This window comes from Panthera leo, chromosome D4, assembly GCF_018350215.1.
Source record: "Panthera leo isolate Ple1 chromosome D4, P.leo_Ple1_pat1.1, whole genome shotgun sequence".
NCBI lineage: Eukaryota > Metazoa > Chordata > Mammalia > Carnivora > Felidae > Panthera > Panthera leo.
In genome coordinates this window covers 87,116,628-87,133,717 of record NC_056691.1, presented here as the reverse complement: position 1 = coordinate 87,133,717, position 17,090 = coordinate 87,116,628, and the positions used below count along the sequence as shown (strand labels likewise).

General features: G+C 51.4%; 1 protein-coding gene across 1 annotated transcript in view; it reads right to left on the bottom strand.

Moving 5' to 3' along the window:
* Positions 1-714: 714 nt before the first annotated feature.
* Positions 715-17,090, bottom strand: part of NUP188 (nucleoporin 188) — a 54,256-nt gene continuing 37,880 nt past the window's right edge. Inside the window, exons 21-44 of the mRNA XM_042911896.1 lie at positions 15,708-15,828; positions 15,512-15,578; positions 14,691-14,819; positions 14,227-14,366; positions 13,310-13,416; positions 11,442-11,648; positions 11,157-11,326; positions 10,283-10,352; positions 9,814-9,881; positions 9,189-9,384; positions 7,197-7,274; positions 6,853-6,938; positions 6,492-6,637; positions 6,002-6,183; positions 4,615-4,815; positions 4,336-4,428; positions 3,740-3,898; positions 3,384-3,521; positions 2,626-2,700; positions 2,313-2,543; positions 2,046-2,177; positions 1,706-1,779; positions 1,443-1,572; positions 715-1,331 (exon numbers count right to left, since the gene is read on the bottom strand). Coding sequence (XP_042767830.1) covers positions 1,155-1,331; positions 1,443-1,572; positions 1,706-1,779; positions 2,046-2,177; positions 2,313-2,543; positions 2,626-2,700; positions 3,384-3,521; positions 3,740-3,898; positions 4,336-4,428; positions 4,615-4,815; positions 6,002-6,183; positions 6,492-6,637; positions 6,853-6,938; positions 7,197-7,274; positions 9,189-9,384; positions 9,814-9,881; positions 10,283-10,352; positions 11,157-11,326; positions 11,442-11,648; positions 13,310-13,416; positions 14,227-14,366; positions 14,691-14,819; positions 15,512-15,578; positions 15,708-15,828 — 3,177 coding nt within the window. The 3' untranslated portion in view covers positions 715-1,154. The remainder of the gene's footprint in view (positions 1,332-1,442; positions 1,573-1,705; positions 1,780-2,045; positions 2,178-2,312; positions 2,544-2,625; positions 2,701-3,383; positions 3,522-3,739; positions 3,899-4,335; positions 4,429-4,614; positions 4,816-6,001; positions 6,184-6,491; positions 6,638-6,852; positions 6,939-7,196; positions 7,275-9,188; positions 9,385-9,813; positions 9,882-10,282; positions 10,353-11,156; positions 11,327-11,441; positions 11,649-13,309; positions 13,417-14,226; positions 14,367-14,690; positions 14,820-15,511; positions 15,579-15,707; positions 15,829-17,090) is intronic.

Here is a 17,090-nt window from a genome sequence, read left to right as displayed (position 1 = left end):
GCTCAGATGGGGCTACTCTTCCTGCACTTGAGGCTGCATTAAGAGACATTTTATCCCTAAGGAGAACTTTCATAAATTTGGGCCGTGGAGTGGACTAAAATTTGCATGAGGGTTTCAGCTGGTAACTGCCGGCTGCCAGTGCTTCCTGTGGCCGGCCACTGAGCCTCGCCCGTTCACGTGTTCTCATGTTGTCCTCACAGAGGAGGGAAGAAGAGATCAGAGTGAGTCACCTCCTCAAGGTTCTGTAACTGGCAAGTAGCCACGCAGGGACTCTAGCCCAGGTCAGTCTGATTCTAGAAACTTCAAGCGGTGGCTCTGGCCTGCAAGCCAGGTGTCAGATTAAGCACCGAGCCCAGCACTCTCGTGATTAGGTCCTGAGGAGGCCAGAGGCTGGCAGGCCCACAGCCCGGGCTTCTGAAGGCAGGGGCAGGGGAGCCAGGGGCACAGAGCCGTAAATAGGAAGGAGTGAACGTCAAGCGAGGCTACACCTGTGGGAAGCTCAGCCAGCGGGTAAACGGAGCGCGTGCGTCGGGTGAGGTGTGGTGGGGACGAGAGCTGGGCGGGCCGGGGAAGGGAAAATTAAAGTGTCCGCCCGGCTCCTCTGCTTCCCCAAACCTCCACTCCGCTGCTCCCAGGCACCTGGCCAAGGAAGACTCGCTTGGTGCTGAGCGCCGGGTGCCCGTCTCCAGGCCCTGAAGGCACATCACACAGCTATCTATAAACAGTATTTTAATATTTGTATAAATAGACCACAGTATTACCAAAAACTGCAAGAACAGAGCATGGAAAACATTTTCAGAGCCGTGCACACAGCCTATCCTGGTTGCATTTGACACCGGCTCCTGGCCTCTACTGGGCCGGGGTCAAGTGCAGGGGCGGAGGGCGGGGGGGATGCTTAAGGGAAGTACCACACCCTGGGACATTTTGAACTTGAGGGCGTGAGCGCGGTAGACTCGTGGCTCCCACCTGGCCGTGGACCTCTTGATCTATTATAAAAATAATGCCAGGGGGTGGGCGGCTGGAGTCGTGGCTGCCCTGGGGGGAGGGGACAGGTGCCGCTCTCAGTCCACACGGGCCGCAGGGCCGGCCCGCAGCACCCCCGCTGCCCGGGACTGCGGTGCAGGCTGCCGGAGCAGGGCGGGCGGGCCCCCACCCTATCTTTGCACGTGCCGCACAAAGGCCTGCACTAGCTGGATCAGAGGCTCCTGGCTCTCCGGGCTGGCCTTGGAGAGCGAGGTGGACTTGCCCTGAGGCGAGGGGAGGACGCCGGCAGCGGGGGAGCTGGGGCCTCCCCGGCGGAAGTAGCGTGAGAGGCTGGAGAGCAGCGTGCTCTGGGAAAGAAAAGGTACTAGATGAGGGCCCCGCGAGGCGGGGGGCCGAGTGGGAACCCACAGGCTCGTCCCCACCAGCGCCCCTGGTCAGAGCCCTCTACCCGTCTGTACCAACTCCGAGCTGAGCTCCTGTTTCATCCGCTGCTTGTCCCGGGGATGTACGGCCGGGTCCCTAAGGTAGCGCACGGCCTGGGAGATGAGCAGGTAGAAGCAGTTTTCCATGGTGAACATCAGGAGGGACCTGGGGAGAGGGCAGGGGGCCCCGTTGCAGACAGCCGAGCCGGCAGGGACGGGGTGCACCGCCGAGCCAGGAGGAGGGCTGACCCACAGCTGCCCTGACCCCAGATCAAATTCCAGAAGAGGGGCTTTCTTACTTCAGTGTTCTCGTCCCTTCCGCCTGTGTGCTGAGCCCCACGGCCTGGGTGAGGGGCTCCTTTTTCTTGTCCAGCTGGAGGAAGAGACACAGGGTGAAAAGAGAAAGTGACAGTAACAGGTGTGGCTCCCTGCGAGCCTCCGACTTGGCGGCCCTGCACTAGCAGTTGGCCAGCTACTCACTCGGCCCCCACAGTGCTCCTCCCGGCGAGGTCCTGCCAGCTCGCTCAGGAAAAGGACCAGGCTCAGGCAGGCTGACGTGCTGGAGGCCACAGTTATGCCGCGGGAGATCGGGGGGAAGACTGGGGTTGAGAGGCCAGAGTCTGACAGCACCCAACTTACCTCTCCAAGCATGTTTAGGGCCACATTCACCGTGGCCAGAAGGGTCCCGAAGGAGGGGGCCACTTCTGAGTCAAAGGTGGGAGTGGTGAAGCTCAGGGCAAAGAGGAAGTTGTATTCAGCAAGGTCCAGGGACTGCAAGGCAAGACAGGAGCAATCTGGAGCCCAACTAGGACCCCAGACGGCTCTTAAGGGTAGAGCAGAGCACAGGAGAGCCTCTGCAGCTCACCGCCGGGCAGCTGGCGGCACGGCACAGGGGGCGGCTCGTACCTGATCCAGCAGGATTTGGCAGACATCTGGGGTGAAGTGGCGCAGGGCCGCCAGGGTCCTGCTAAGGATCTTGAGAAGTCCGTACTGGACCGTGTGTAAGGCTCGCTGCTCCGAGGCCTCCGTGTCAGCAGCGGGCTGCTTAGAAGAGCAGGAGGGGGCGGCAGTGGCAGCGGCGGGCAGCCGCTGAACTCGGGGGGCGACAGCCGAGGGGATGCCGTCCCCGTTTTTGTTCTGAGGGAGACAAGAAATGGAGGTGGAGTCCAGAGAAGCCGGCACGAGGCCCCGCGGGCAGCCCGGCAGGGAGGGCGGTTACCTGCAGGCAGTGCTGCAGCATCTTGCGGCTGTGCAGGAGGGAGGTGCAGGCCTGGCACAGGTAGCCCAGGTTGACCTGCAGCAGACACACACGTGGGGCGGGGGCAGGGAGCTGTCAGCAGCGGCCCCACCAAGCAGGCCCCCCTCAGAGTCCCAGTGCGCTTGCTCTCAGCTCCTACAATGCTCACCTCCCTGTGTTCTCGAGCTGCAAATCTTACAGCCACAGAGTATGCCCGACTCCGGACTGGGGCAAGGGATGCCTGGGATCTTTCCCTGCACCCTGTGCCGTGCCACCACCTAGCTCAAGGTCTAAGATCAGTTCTTCAGTAAAGAAATAAGATAGGGATCATTTTCCCATTTTACACAAGAAAAACCTTCAGAAATAGCGAAGTAACGTGGCCAAGGTCACGCAAATGATGGATGCCTGTCTGGCTCCAGGACCTGTTCTCTCCCTACTCCCCAGACCCTGGCCCCGCTGGTCTCAAGCTTCAGGCCTATTCCTGAGGGATGTGAACCAACATCCATCCAACCGAGCCCAAGTTCTTAAGCTACAAGGCTGCCCTTTATATATATTGATATATAAGGAAAACTTTAGCTCCAGGGAAAGCAACACGAAGAAACCAAACCCCGTGTTCACAAAGCAAAATGCCCACGTTCCAAGTGCCTGCTATTCACCAGAGGTACCCCAGACAGTGCCCACCACCCCATGCCCAAGCACTTCCCCAGACCCCTTGCAAGGAACCATGTCCAAGGACCCACCTGGACATCTCGCATAAGCTGAGGCAGGTGGAAGTGCCATTCCTTCATGAAGTTGGAGAGCTGCAGAATGAAGCCCACAGTGTGGTCTGCCTCCTCCAGGCAGGCCAGACTCTGTACTGTCCTCACCGCACTGAGGCACTGAGAGGGGCGAGACAAGGATGGATGGAGTGAAACAGGGACTTGACCTGCCTGCTCTTCACCCTCCCATCGGGAGGACAGGTTCTGGACCCACAAATGCTGAGGTGATGGCACATCAGACTCTTCTAGGCTCAGAAGTTTCTGAATGGTCCTGAATGACCCAGACCCCCCTATTACCCTGAGCCCCCTGAGCTCCTATGATGCTGGCAGCCCCTCACCTGTAAGGTCCGCTCCTGGTGAACACCCACGAAGTCCAGGGCCTCGGTCAGGAAGTTGTAGCGCAGAGTTTTGAGGAGCCGCTCCATCAAGGACATGGAGAGGCGGTAGACCCCCGGCCAAGAGGGGGCATCCAGAGACTTCCGAGAGGTGCTGGGCGTCTAAGATACAGACAGCAGACGAGATCAGGACACGGCACCAACGAATCCAGCTGACGGGTGTAGCGGGACCTCCGTGCAACACGGCAGCTAAGGCAGCCTGGCTGCTCGGAAGAGAAAACCTAGAAAGGGCACAGCCACTGCCTGGTGACGGGCAGGGCCACAGGGGGTCCGAGGCCAGGGATTACGAGGAAAGAGCACCACCAGGCAGAAACAAAAGAATCCCAGGTTCTAGACTCAGGTCTGCCATTAACTAGCCATATGAACTTCTCTTACTAGAAATCAGTATGGGGGCAGTGAGGAGTCTACACCATCAGTGCATCAGACAAGCCATTAAAGAGCAACTCCCAGGGTCTGTGAAAGATCAAGGACAGGGACACTTTTCCACTCAAATTGCAGTCTGGCCAATCCAGAGGTCCTGGCGAGTCACTGGCACTCACCTGCACTGTCCCATTGGAGCTAAGCTGGTACACGCTCAGGAGGGGCAGACAAATGCTCTGGGTGATGCCAGCCCCAGCTACTGCTGTGGCTCCCTGGGAGGGAAAGACCTGGAATGAGATGGAACTTACCCGGCCCCACCACTCCTGGAATCTGTCTCCTGCCCAGGGGCAGCCGAGCTCTCAAGGCAGACCAGAGCTCCTGGGAGAATCATAGGCTGTGCTGGAACCCACCCAACACAAGCAAGGAGGCTCCCTCCTGCACCCGGGCTGGCCTCCTACCTGCTGGGTGCGAGCCAGAGTGAGGAGCAGGTGCAATGATGCCTCGGTGAAATGCAGGTTCTGCTTCATGCGAAGGCTCACCTCCAGAGTGGTGAGGAGGGTTGGCAGGATGGGGAGCCTGCGAGTCACCTGGAGCCATGAGTCACCGTCCTCGTCCACCTCACACAGCTCCTTGGCCAGGTGCAGGCCCAGGACACATACCTGCTGGGGCCCAGGGGCAAAGATAGGCAAGAGGGAAGGAAGCAGTGCAAGGGGGGGATGAGGGGGGAGGACAACAACAGGCAGCCCTGCGCCAGGCTGCCCCAGCCCTCACTCGGTCACAGACATCTCCCGAGTGAGCTTGATGGAAACGTGGAGTCTCTCCCAACCTGGCTGTACCCACACCCCCTAACGGGACACAGCACTCCCCTCAAGCTAACATACCACCCCCCAGAGACAGTTCTAGACTCCTCCCTCCCCCACTACCTCTCAAGCTTCCCGACTCACACCTGCTCACTGCGCCCAACTCTACCCGTCTTGCTGCACCACTGCACCCGCCTCCTGAACGGTCCTTCGCTCTCCTGGACCCTCTCCAATCAATTCTTCATACCGGTGGCTTTTCAAACTTACTTTTGACCATGACGCACAAGAATAAATACTTTTTATGCTGTGTCCCCGTATACACACGTTGATATATTTTCCTACCCTTCCCCCCCCCCCAACAAAACACAGATATTTTCTTTTATACTTTATCCTCCTTTGTTAAAAAAAAAAAAAATGCTGGTTATAACCAAATGAGTTCATCTCAAGATCCACTAAACAAGTCATGACCCAGTTTGAAAAACACTCTTCTATACTGCGTCCAGGGAGATCTTTCCACATTTCTCTCCCTTGCTTAAATCCTTGAGTCCTTTCTTCTTTCACTTGAAACCCACATCAAAGACCCTGCTAAGGCTGCCAGTCATCCAGCCCCCAGCTCTCCAGCCTCTCACTGCTTCGCTCACCGCAGCCTTTCCTCTGGCCGCCAGGGGACTCGTACCACAGCAAACCACCCTGTTCTCACTCCCAAGTCTCCCTCGCTCCCTTTACCTGCCTGACTCTATCAATGCTTTAAATTATGGCTGAAAGGGTGCTATCTCGTGGAATCCCTAGATTAGGTGAGAACCCCAAGCCACACGTTCTCCCAGTGTTTCTCCTGCATGGGACTTGCCACGATGGAATTCCGACACATCTCTGCATGGGCTCTGATTTGTTCGTGTTCTCCACTAGGCTACAAACTCTTCCAGTGCAGTGACTACATGTCTCATTCACTAATCACCCCGAGGGCCTGGCACAGGGTAGGCAAGGCAGTTGGCACTTGCTGGATGTGCGTGGGCAGGACAACCTACTCCCCGGGGCACTCCCTCACCCCATCACGCTGGTCCTTGTGCCGGGGCCGTGAGCAGTCATCAGTCTCCATGCTGTCCTTGTCCTCTGTGGCACCACCCGACGCCAGACTATGGCGGGTCTGGTCGAAGAGAGCAATTACCTCTTCCTGGAGGGTCTCACAGACATTCAGCACCAGCTGGGAGTACTGGGGGATGTCACTCACTGCAGAGCACAGGCAGGGAGGGGACACAGTGATGCTCACTCACCATGTCAACTCTCGCTGCTGCACACCGAGGTTCCCTCCCCAGGCAGGCACAGGGGAATGTATGCTGCTGAGAGAGGATCCACCCGCGTGGGGAGCGGGAAGTAGACAGATGGGGGAGAAAAAGTTTTCTGGAAGACAGGCATTCCAAGACTGACAGCTCAAACCGCAAAGCAAAAATGTGTGGCTGGAAACCAGATGAAGCCCCGCCAGACCAGCTGCCAGTGGAGCCGGGGGACCGCTGCCCCCTCTCCCCTCTGCTCCTCACCTCTCATCTCCTTCATCTGCAACACTGTGATGAATGCTGAGAACACCTTGGCCTTGGTCTTCTCCATGAGTTGCTGGTCTGCCTGTAGCACTCCCTCCAGGATCTCCGTCAAGGGCCCAAGGATTTCATCCACAGAACCTAACTCTCTAGCAACAATACGGGGCAGAGAAGGAAGAACACATGCCAAATAAAGGCCACAAAGTGCCCTAGCTCTGATTCAGAGGTGCCCACCGGGCGGCCTGCCTCCCCGTTTGCTAGCGATGGAAAGCGAACCCGTCTCACACCCATTTTCTCCCCTTCGGGAAAGCAAAGGGCCGGTAAGGAGGAGTGAGCAGGCCCCCTCCCCTGGCACGGTGCTCACCTCTTCCACTGCCGGAGGAGGATAAGCAGCAGAGTGCACATCATGGATCCGAGGCGGAGGCAGTTCACTGAGGTGGGGACCAGGAGCTGAGGGGAGACAGCAGACCAGTCAGAAGTCAGGCTTCCTGCGAGCTGACGTGGCTGGGAGATTCGAGCTCCATCCGAAGGGCACCTTTCAGACTCATGCCCTTCTTTCCCAGCAGCGAGCTGACAGGGGTGGGCCCATGGGAGAGACCACGGCTCGGCACTGTGGCCTCAGGCCTCCGAGGCCGACTGAGCCCCTTGTCCTGACATTTGTGAGACCTTCTCCCTAGGAAGAATGAGAAACCTCCCAGACACACTTACTAATGCTTTGGTCCCATCAAGCACGTCAAGAAAGAGCTGGCGACGCACTGCAGGGTCAGTCAGGTGCATTACCTCTGCCTGCAAAGGAACAGGGAGAAAAATGTCATTTGAGAAAATTCCCCAGACTACAAAAGTCACAAGACGTAGGGTCCTCTGTCAGGCAATTAGTCATTGGTTAGTCACGGTCTTCCTAATTATCGCCCGGTCGTTTCTCTGTCCACCCTTAGACATGGTCAAAATCGGGTCAGGTTCACCACCTCCTCCTGACAACACTCCTCTTCTCAGACCCTTCAACGGCTTCCCAGTGCACTAGAAATACAAACGCCTCACAACAAGGCCTAAGAGGCCCCACGGGATCTAGTCCAACTGATTTCGCTATCACCACTTGTGCTCAGCCTATTCCAGGCCTACTAGTAGGACTTCTTCTTCCTGCTTAAACCATACCATACTCTTTTCCGCTCTGGACCCTCACACATGTGACACCAAGTGCCTAGACTACTCTCTTCCACAGGCTCTCCACCTGGAAGGCTCCTTTGCACATCAGGTCTCAGTTTGGATGACACCTCCTCAGAGAAGGCCTTCCTGACTGCTCCTACTTAAGCACTCACTACCACAACATCCTGATTATCTCCTTCATAGTGAATTATCACAATCTCCAACTGTTTTTCTTTATGGATTTGTTTACAATTTGCCTCCCTCATGGGCCACTCTCCAGGAGATCAAAGACCTTCTCTGCCTTGTTCACTGCTGTATCCCTGGGTGCCTGACACATGGGGAACGTTCCGTTAATATCTGTTAAATGAGTAAGTGAATGGTCAGTATCCTACACTTAATCAGATAGTTTTCCTAAGAAAAAAGAGGTAGCAGGATTTTCAGAGCTACGATCCATGAACTACTGCCTATGGCGTACAACATAGGAAATATAGTTAATAACACTGTAATGGCCTTGTATGTTTAAGAAACAGTAACTAGACTTAGCATGGGAATCATCTTACTGTGTATGAAAATACGGAAACATCACGATGTCCACCTGAAACTAACAGAACATTATATGCCAACTATACTTTAATTAAAACAAAACACCTGTTGCCTAGCTAGGGCCTAAAAGGCAAGTGACACACAGGCTATCCACTGAGGAATCAATCATGCTCCAAAGATGGCTGAGCCTTCTGGTGTGTCTGCAGTCTCAGGAGTCTACAGCCAATGTGATGCAGAAAAGTCCCAAAGTCGTGGCCAGTCAGGCACTGGGAACACGTCACTCATGGAAGACATAAGAGTATGCTTAGAACAAGGGACATCTACCAAGTTGTAGTTACTAATGAAGCAAAGATAGTAATCTGGATTCCCCAGGGAAAAACAATTCAAAACTAAGCCCTTATTGCACAACAGGACGGTGCAGTGTGAAAACACACGCATGCACGCAAAGGAGAAATGCAAATTCTTCTTAAATGCTAACTTTCTCTCTCTAAAAACCAACTCTCAGTAGATACACAGTGCAGAGACAATGGCCTCTGCTCTTTTTCTAAAACCAGGAAATGCAGTTTCTAGAACCCTAGAGAAGGTGCTGCCACAGCAGTCACAGCTGTCTGTTGACCAGTCTACAAATATTTACCTAGTGTCCACAGGGGACGTGCCTAAGAAGGTGACTCTACGTGTGCGTGAGAGGCAGACGAAGGAAGGGGGCCTCTGAGACCTGTTCAGGGCCACAAGGGCAGCTACAGGAGGCTTCTATGGATGCTATTGTTTTATGAATGTTTTAAATTACTTCTCTGCATTTTCCTTCAAGGTCTCTTGAATCCAACACCCTAAACACCCCACAGCAGCCCCCCATCTACCAGCATAGAACTGTTACATTTTAGCTCAGGAAAAAATCCCTTATTTGTTCTTCATCCCAAGGGGTGTATCCGTCAGGCATCCCAGCACACGGTTGCTAGGACACCAAAGCGAAACCTGGCCCCCGCACCCCCTCCGCCGCCCCCCAGAGGCTCTTACGTGACTGGTGGCGATGATGAGGAGCATCCTCCAGGCGGAGACGAGCATCTGATACTCTACCAGGGAGGTGCAGCTGCTGCCCTCGGTGTCTGCTGTGTGAACTGCCAATGACTTGACATATCCTGACCAGTAGGCAAAGCGTTTCTCGCTGGAAAATTTCTTAAGTGTATCTTTTAAAGACTGATCTAAAGAGCCCCTAGGGTGTCAAGAAAAAATAAAACCTATGATTAGGTTTTGAAAGCAGACATAAACGTGATGGGCACAGACCCTTGTCGAGGCAGAGAAAGCGACCTCACTTGGGCTTAAAGGCAGACGGCTCCAGTCACCTCCACTGTGTGGGGTTCATACTTCTTGCTCAACATAATGGGTTAGGTTGAGGCCTTTTCCAGGATTCCTCCTCCATGAAATCCCAGGCACATGGAGTTTGCTTCACAATAACTCTCTCTGACAATCATAAATGCCATCAATGGACTGGCCAGGGACACAACTCAGCGGCCCTCCATAAATGGCTCCAAACCAGCTCTCTCCTCTGTCTTGGCTCGAAGAGCCATGCACCCAATGGCAGGCCACCACGCACCCCACCCCCAAACCTTTAATTCAAATCTCAGAAGGGGAGAGGACTCACTTAACTACATAGTATATTTCCAAGCAAATTATCTTCATGATGAGGGCACAGGTTTCCAGGACGCTGGGCTGTGGAGGGGAGAGCAGAGCAGATACCAATCACGAGGAGAACCTCTTCCCTGGTGGCCCCCGTGAGGGAACAGAGCAGGGACCTGATACTTGGAAAACAAGGAAGCACAGTCCCTATCGAACGCGAATGGGCATCTGCAGTGTCAGGTCCACAGTGTCTCCCAGCGAGCGGAGAAGACCACCGAGCCATCAACACAGAGCAGGGCATGCCACTTTCCTTCCCAAGCAAGACATCACAGGGAGAGGAAGCAGGCACTCCTCTGAGAAAGAAGTTTCCAGTGAAGAAAACACTCTGGTTGCTTAATTAGGGGAGATACCATTTTCTACACCTCAGCCTCTCGCAGCCCAGCCTGTCCTCCCTGAGACTTTCCGTCACCGTCCTACCCTTCACCCCAGCTTACCTCAGATGTTTCTGAGGGAGGAGAAAGGGTTCCAAACAGTGGACTGGTTAAGTTCTCCCAAAATTTGGGTCTGAAAGAAAAATACATTTGGAAATCATCCTCTCTCTCAGGCAGTCCTTCCTGCAGTTCTGTCCACCTGCCTTGGGTGGTTACTTGCACACCCAAGTCCTAACACCCAAGTTACCTGCCCAGTCTTAACATGTGTCTCATAGGTGACCTGCTCCTACGTAAATATAAAGGGTTCCACAGATACAGTTATGCCTTCCCGTTAAGAAACACAATCAAATGTTATATGTATGTTCTAGAGTTGAATGGTAAAAATTCTCATGATCTGTGCCGCTGCACATGTCCCGCAGCCCCAGAAGGAAGAGAGAGGGAGGGGAATAAGGACGCAGATTCCCATGGTTTGCCTTTTTAATGTTCCTTCCCTTTGTGTGAACAGGGTTCTAGAGAGCAGGGGATTCATTCAGCGAACGGGGTTCTAGGGAGCAGGGGTCTCATTCAGCGAACAGGGTCCTAGAGAGCAGGGGTCTCATTCAGTTCAAGGGCTGGAACAAGTCACTCTTCGGAAGGCGTTTCTCAAGAATAGTGGGTCTGAAGGAGTCAGCAGAAGGCAAGAATACAAAAGGCAGGAAAAGGTAGGCACCCTAAGGTAAACACGCCTCTGCCCTAGAGTAAAGATGACACCTGCCGGCAGCAGCATAAGAAGACAATGACTAAGAGTGAAGTTCCTGCACGCTGAACCAGGCTCCTAGCACTTTCTACACATATGCTAAGTGAGCTGTCACAACAAACCTCTGAAGTATGAAGTATCGTTACTCCCATTTTACAGACACAAGCCTTGAAAGCAAATACCTCCTGGAGCCAGACTTACTTAGTTCTGAGGACCAGCATGGCACTGTCCCGCCGGTCCTGCCACAGGGCATGCAGAAAGGCAATGGCCGCACGATGCAGCAGGGGCGGACACCAGTAGCGGTCCTGCTGCTGGGAATCGATCAGCTCCAGCACGGCGTGGAGACAGCTCCATACCCCAAGACTGAATTCCTGCAAGAGGGGCGAGAGAGTTCAGGCCCTGGCCACTGCCAGCAAGCGCACCCGTGGGGCCTACACCCACCTCCCAAGGGGCCGCCCCCCAGCTTCATCCCAGGTGCGGGCTCACCTTGGAGCCATCGCTGCCATCCTTCACCTCCAGATTCAGAAACAGTTCAATGAGGCCTGGCTGAGTCTCTACTGCAACCGTGAGGAACTCCAGAATCATGACTTTGATGCGCATGTCCTCAATCTTGCTCTGCAGGCGGGTCAGGAAGGCATCTCGAATGGCAGCCGCATCGTTGCCCAGGCAGGCGTACACTGACATTGGGGCCACCTGGTGGAGACCAAACACAGACTTAGAGCTCTACTTCCAGAAAAACCTCAACGAGCTCCTGCAGAAGGGTGCCAGAGAACTCTCAGAAAATGGGCACAAAGGGGAACATCCAAATATGTGGCAGTGGGTTAAAAGGGACATTGCTTCAAACTATGGTACAAAGTGCCCAGTGATTCACAAAAGAAATGGTAATCAACATAAAAGATACACAATAATAACGATAAATGCAAAGCAAAAATGAGGTAATACTGGTTTGCCTATTAGATTAGCAAAGATTAAAAGACTGACAGGGCCACTCTGGCAAGGATGTTAAGACTTGGTGTTAGGAGTATAAACTGTCGGGGCACCTGGCTGGCTCAGTTGGTAGAGTGTCCACTCCTAATCTCAGGATCATGAATTCAAGCCACATGATGGGGGTAGAGATTACATTAAAAAAAAGCAGAGGGGGGGGTGCGCCTGGGTGGCTCAGTCAGTTAACCGTCCGACATCAGCTCAGGTCATGATCTCGCTGTCTGGTCCGTGATTTCAAGCCCCTTGTCAGGCTCTGTGCTGACAGCTCGGAGCCTGGGGCCTGCTTCAAATTCTGTGTCTCCCTCTCTCTCTGCCCCTGCCCCACTTGTGCTCTGTCTCTCTCAAAAACAAATGTTTAGAAAAAAAATTAGGAAAAAGGGGGGAATATAAACTGCTACAATCCTTTAATTAAAAAAAAATTTTTTTTAATGTTTATTCATTTTTGAGAGAGAGAAACAGAGTGTAAACAGGGGAAGGGGAGAGAGAGAGGGAGACACAGAAACTGAATCCAGGCTCTGAGCTGTCAGCACAGAGCCCGACGTGGGGCTCGAATTCACGAACTGTGAGATCATGACCTGAGCTGAAGTCAGACACTTAACTGAGACACCCAGGCATCCCACCCCCTTTTTAACATTTTTTTTAATACAATCCTTTATAGAGGCCAATTTAGAAATGTCTACAAAAATTAAAATGTTCACTAATAACTAATATTCAGGAATTGAAAACAAAAGCTCATGGCGTTCTATGGACAACAATGTTCATTCACTGCAGCACTGCTTGTAATAGTGAAAGACAAAAAAAAAAAAAAAAAAAAATAGCCCAAATAAATCAGGATACATCCATTCTGTGGCTCATCGTGCAAGCATTAAAGACAATAAAGTAGGCCAAATGTGCCCACATGGAAAGACTGTAAGATCTGTGGTTCAGTGAAAAAAGCCAGTCACAAAACAGTATGGACGGTGCAATTCTACTTTTGTAAAGAACGGAAGAGCACAGCAAACATCCTTCAGTACAAAAGCACAGATAAAAAGAAATGTGGAACAATGCATACCAATCTGCTCATAGGGAGTCTTGGAACAAAGGGATCAGAGTGGACCTTAACTTTCTATGCTACATTTACCTGTAACGTTTAAATATGTAAAAATGAGAATGCATGTCTTTTGTAATCAGGAAAAAAAAAAAAAACTCTCACAAACCACAATTTAGGTGTGGTGTGGACAGCAACACAATTTGTGTGGTGTGTACATGGCTGGGTCACTGTAAAAGTCAGGACTAAGTCCAAGCTAGCTGTTTCTCCTGAGATAAGGCAGGGGTGGTCTCATGCACAAAGTCAGTTTTCTGGGGCTTTGGCTGATTAAGTGGGATCCTACCGTGGCCAGACGTTTCAACAGCTGGATGGCAAGACGTGGCAAAGCCGGATCATGTTTGTGGTAGATGTATTTGGCAAGAACAGCAATGAGGTTGTTCCCATGGGCACCTGAAGAAGTACAGGAAACAGCTGAGACACCAATGTGCCTGATTCAAGCTCCTAAGAGAGGCTGCTATTCAAAAAGGCTCACGCACGTGAGGGAATTTACTACCCTCAAGTACTTGGGAGAGCCAGAGCGAATCCAGGTGGCCATACCATTCTCTTTTTTCGGTAGCCAAGGGGATATGCAGGTAAACAGCCCAATCCAATTCATTAAGAGCAGAAAGAGAGACATTTTGGAAAACAAAACAAAACAGTCTCTTAACAAACAGGTTAGAAAAAGACGTCACATTGAAATGCAAGAATCGTCAAAATCTCAAAATGATAGTTAAGAGTAGGTCTTAGGCATTATCTAAACACCTACTTGAAAATGAGGAAACAGGGTCCCAAAGGTATTAAATGAGTAGTGTAAGGTCAAAGAATAAAACAGTTAATACTTAACAGGTACCAAGAACTTCCTTCCACGATTTACACGTAGTAATCTTACCTCCGTCGTAATTGTGTAAGGAAGGTATTACTATTATCCCAAGGCAGAGTTGTTCAATAATGTGCCCAAAGTAACATAGCAGATTAAAGCCAAAATGTGAGCCAAGGCAGTCTGACTTTGAACACGGGTTCTTAACTATTACCCCGTCATCAACAGGAGGCAGAAATGAAGGACATTCCAGCCCTCTCGCTTCTAAGTCCGGGATGGGGACTGGTGATCATTCCCAAACTCCCTCCAGGAATTAGTCAGAAAATACTGCTGGCCTCTAACAACACAGCCTGAAGTACGTACTTGTGGGCAGAAGCACTGCTGTTCGCAAGATCAATACATACCATGCTGTGTGAGAGCCTGTTCCAGGGGGGACACCACATTAGAAGGAGGTTTCAGCCGAATAACATTGTTGGTGACGGAGAATGCCAGTTTCACTGTCTTGATCAGCAGCTGGCCCTGCCCCTGGCCCTCTGCCCCATCACTAGGGTGCCAAATGGAAACCAAAGTTGATTCAGACAACATGACTTCATTCGCAACATATGTGCTCTCATGAATTAGATTCCAACAATAATCCCAGAGTTCAACAGCTTCTGTTAGAGGCCCCAGTCCAAACTAGGAGAGAGGAGGAGCAATCAACTCCCTTTGCTATGTGCCAGTCTACGTAGCAGCCACTAGATTACATACAGGCTACATCCTAGGGGAAATAAGGCTGTCTTTAAAGAGCTACCGCACGTTAACCCACACTGGAGTTCTCAGGACATGCAGGCACACTAAGATAAACGGGGAAGGGGAGAGGGAGCCCCACCTGCGGGGCTGAGCAGCCATCACCATGTCGATGGTGTCCACACCGATGCCCATGATATTGATGACTGTCTGTCCCGCTTCTGTGTAGGCCAGGCTGCAGATGCAGAGAGACTGCAGGCTGGGGCTGTGACTGCAAGACAGACATGTTCTGAGTTACCAGGGAGCTGTCAAGTTTATTACTGCGAGAGAAGGGCACTATCCAAACCTAACCAACTGGACGTCAGTGATACAGATCAGCTCCGTGTCAGATGAACACACTCTGATCACTTTCCTTAAGTAGACTTGATCTTAAAAACAACCCAGAGAAGCTATCTAAATGTCCCAACGATTAATGGATATATCTACTGAATTGAGTCATGATTAATTCATACAATGGAACGCATGGTACCACTAAAACAAGACAGATCTATATGAAGTGGCATGGAAATAAAATTATGGAGCAGTTAGTACACGCAAAGGAAAACACCTAGTAGAATACACACGAACTTCCTAGTCATCTCTGGAAACAGGTTTAGGAAGGGCATTTTCACTATTTTCCTAACGAACATGTGTAACTTTTGTAAAGATCATAAAAAATAATTTGTGTATATGTATGTGTGTGTGTCATTGGGAACAATCTCATCCCCATTTCATTTGCTCTTCTCGACTCACAGGGAGAAAGGATACAGTCCAGTGGAGAGCAAATGAGAACCTCCAGAGTACTGAGCTCTGGGTTCAACCCAGCTGAGTTTTCTGAAAGGATGAGCAGAAGCCCGCCCGTGTCTTCCCTTGGGGAGCGGCAGCGTCCAAGAGCACCGGGTTCAAGCAATCACCCCCTCATACCTGCTGTGCAGGTCTGCCTCATGGCACAGGTTCAGTATTGCATGAATCAACTCCAGGATCAGGCAACCTGGACTCCGGAAAAGACACAGGAATGAAGTGGCCTTGTGTGATGACCCTCCTCCCAACAAAGGGAAAGATAAGATCTCCAGGGAGCCAGGAGTGGCTCAGGCCTTCCCTGCCCGCGCGCGTCCCTTACCAATCTGTTCCCTCACACCATGGGTGTTGTAGCGCCACTTGTGGTAGCCAGGAAGCATCTCCTTCAGCACAAACATGACACAGGGCGCCAGCCCTTGGCTCTGGGTACTCCCAAGCTGCCCCTATGAGAAACCATGCTGTGAGGACTTAAACCATTTAAGGAAGTCATTCAGCTATCAGAGATTTAACTCTAAAACTACAGGTCCAAAGGAAATCTAGGCAAACCCTGGCTGTCAGTAAGAGAAAAAAAAAAAAAATCAGAACACTCTAGTTCAACTGGGTCCAAGCTGTGGATTTCTTTGAAATAGAGAAAAAGACTAAAAAGACAATGTCTCAATGTCACGGAAGGCACCTACGTGAAGGAGACAGAAGAAGGTTAAATCTGGCAGAGGGAGGTACCAACCATGAACATGAAGGACGTAGGACTGTTAGCAATGGGGAGTGCTGATTTCACTATCATGATGCCATTCATTCGCCTAACCTCTACCTTATCTCTGGGACACCGGAAAGGAGCTCTCATACTCACAATTCTTTGTCCTAATATTCAGCTTCCTCACCTTAAAAATGGAAATTCTTTACTTACGTATAAATATCTATAGCTATAGCCCTATCTCTGGACTGTTTCTACCTTTTCAAGCATTCATTCATTGATTCTCGCAGGCAGAAAAGTAGGCTGAGTGCTTCTCATGTGTGGCCCTCTCAACAACTCCAAGGAGTAGAGACCATGTTATTACTCCTTTTTTACAAAGGTTCTAAGAAATTCCATGTTTGCCCAAGCCCAACATAGTTAGTAAGTGGTCAACCTGACATGTACACCTAATTTTGTCTGACTCCAAAATCTATGCTACAACAGTATTTTTCAAACTGAGTTGTAATCCATTAGTGGACTGTGAAATCAGCTTATTAGAAAATACCAGAGTGCCTTTTGTGTTGTCAGAGAAGTGCTGAATTGTGAAACTTTGCTTCAGAAGTACGTACATACACACACGTACACACACACGGATACTGGGCCTAGATATAAAACGTATGTATTGCCCTGGGCTACGATGAAAATAGCTCGACAGTAACCACATCATACCATCCTGCCTCTGAATATTAAATAAATTAACACAGGGGCGCCTGCATGGCTAAGTCAGTTAAGCTTCCAACTCTTGATTTCGGCTCAAGTCATGTTTCATAGTTTGTGATTTCGAGCCCCACATGGGGCTCTGCGTTGACAGTGCGGAACCTGCTTGGGAAGGGATTCTCTCTCTCTCCCTCTCTCTGCCCCTATCCCAATGTACTTGCTCGCTCTCTCTCTCTCTCTCAAAATAAACAAACTTTAAATTTTTAATTAATTAATTAATTAATTAACACAGATAAAGTACCTGCTATGGAATCTGGC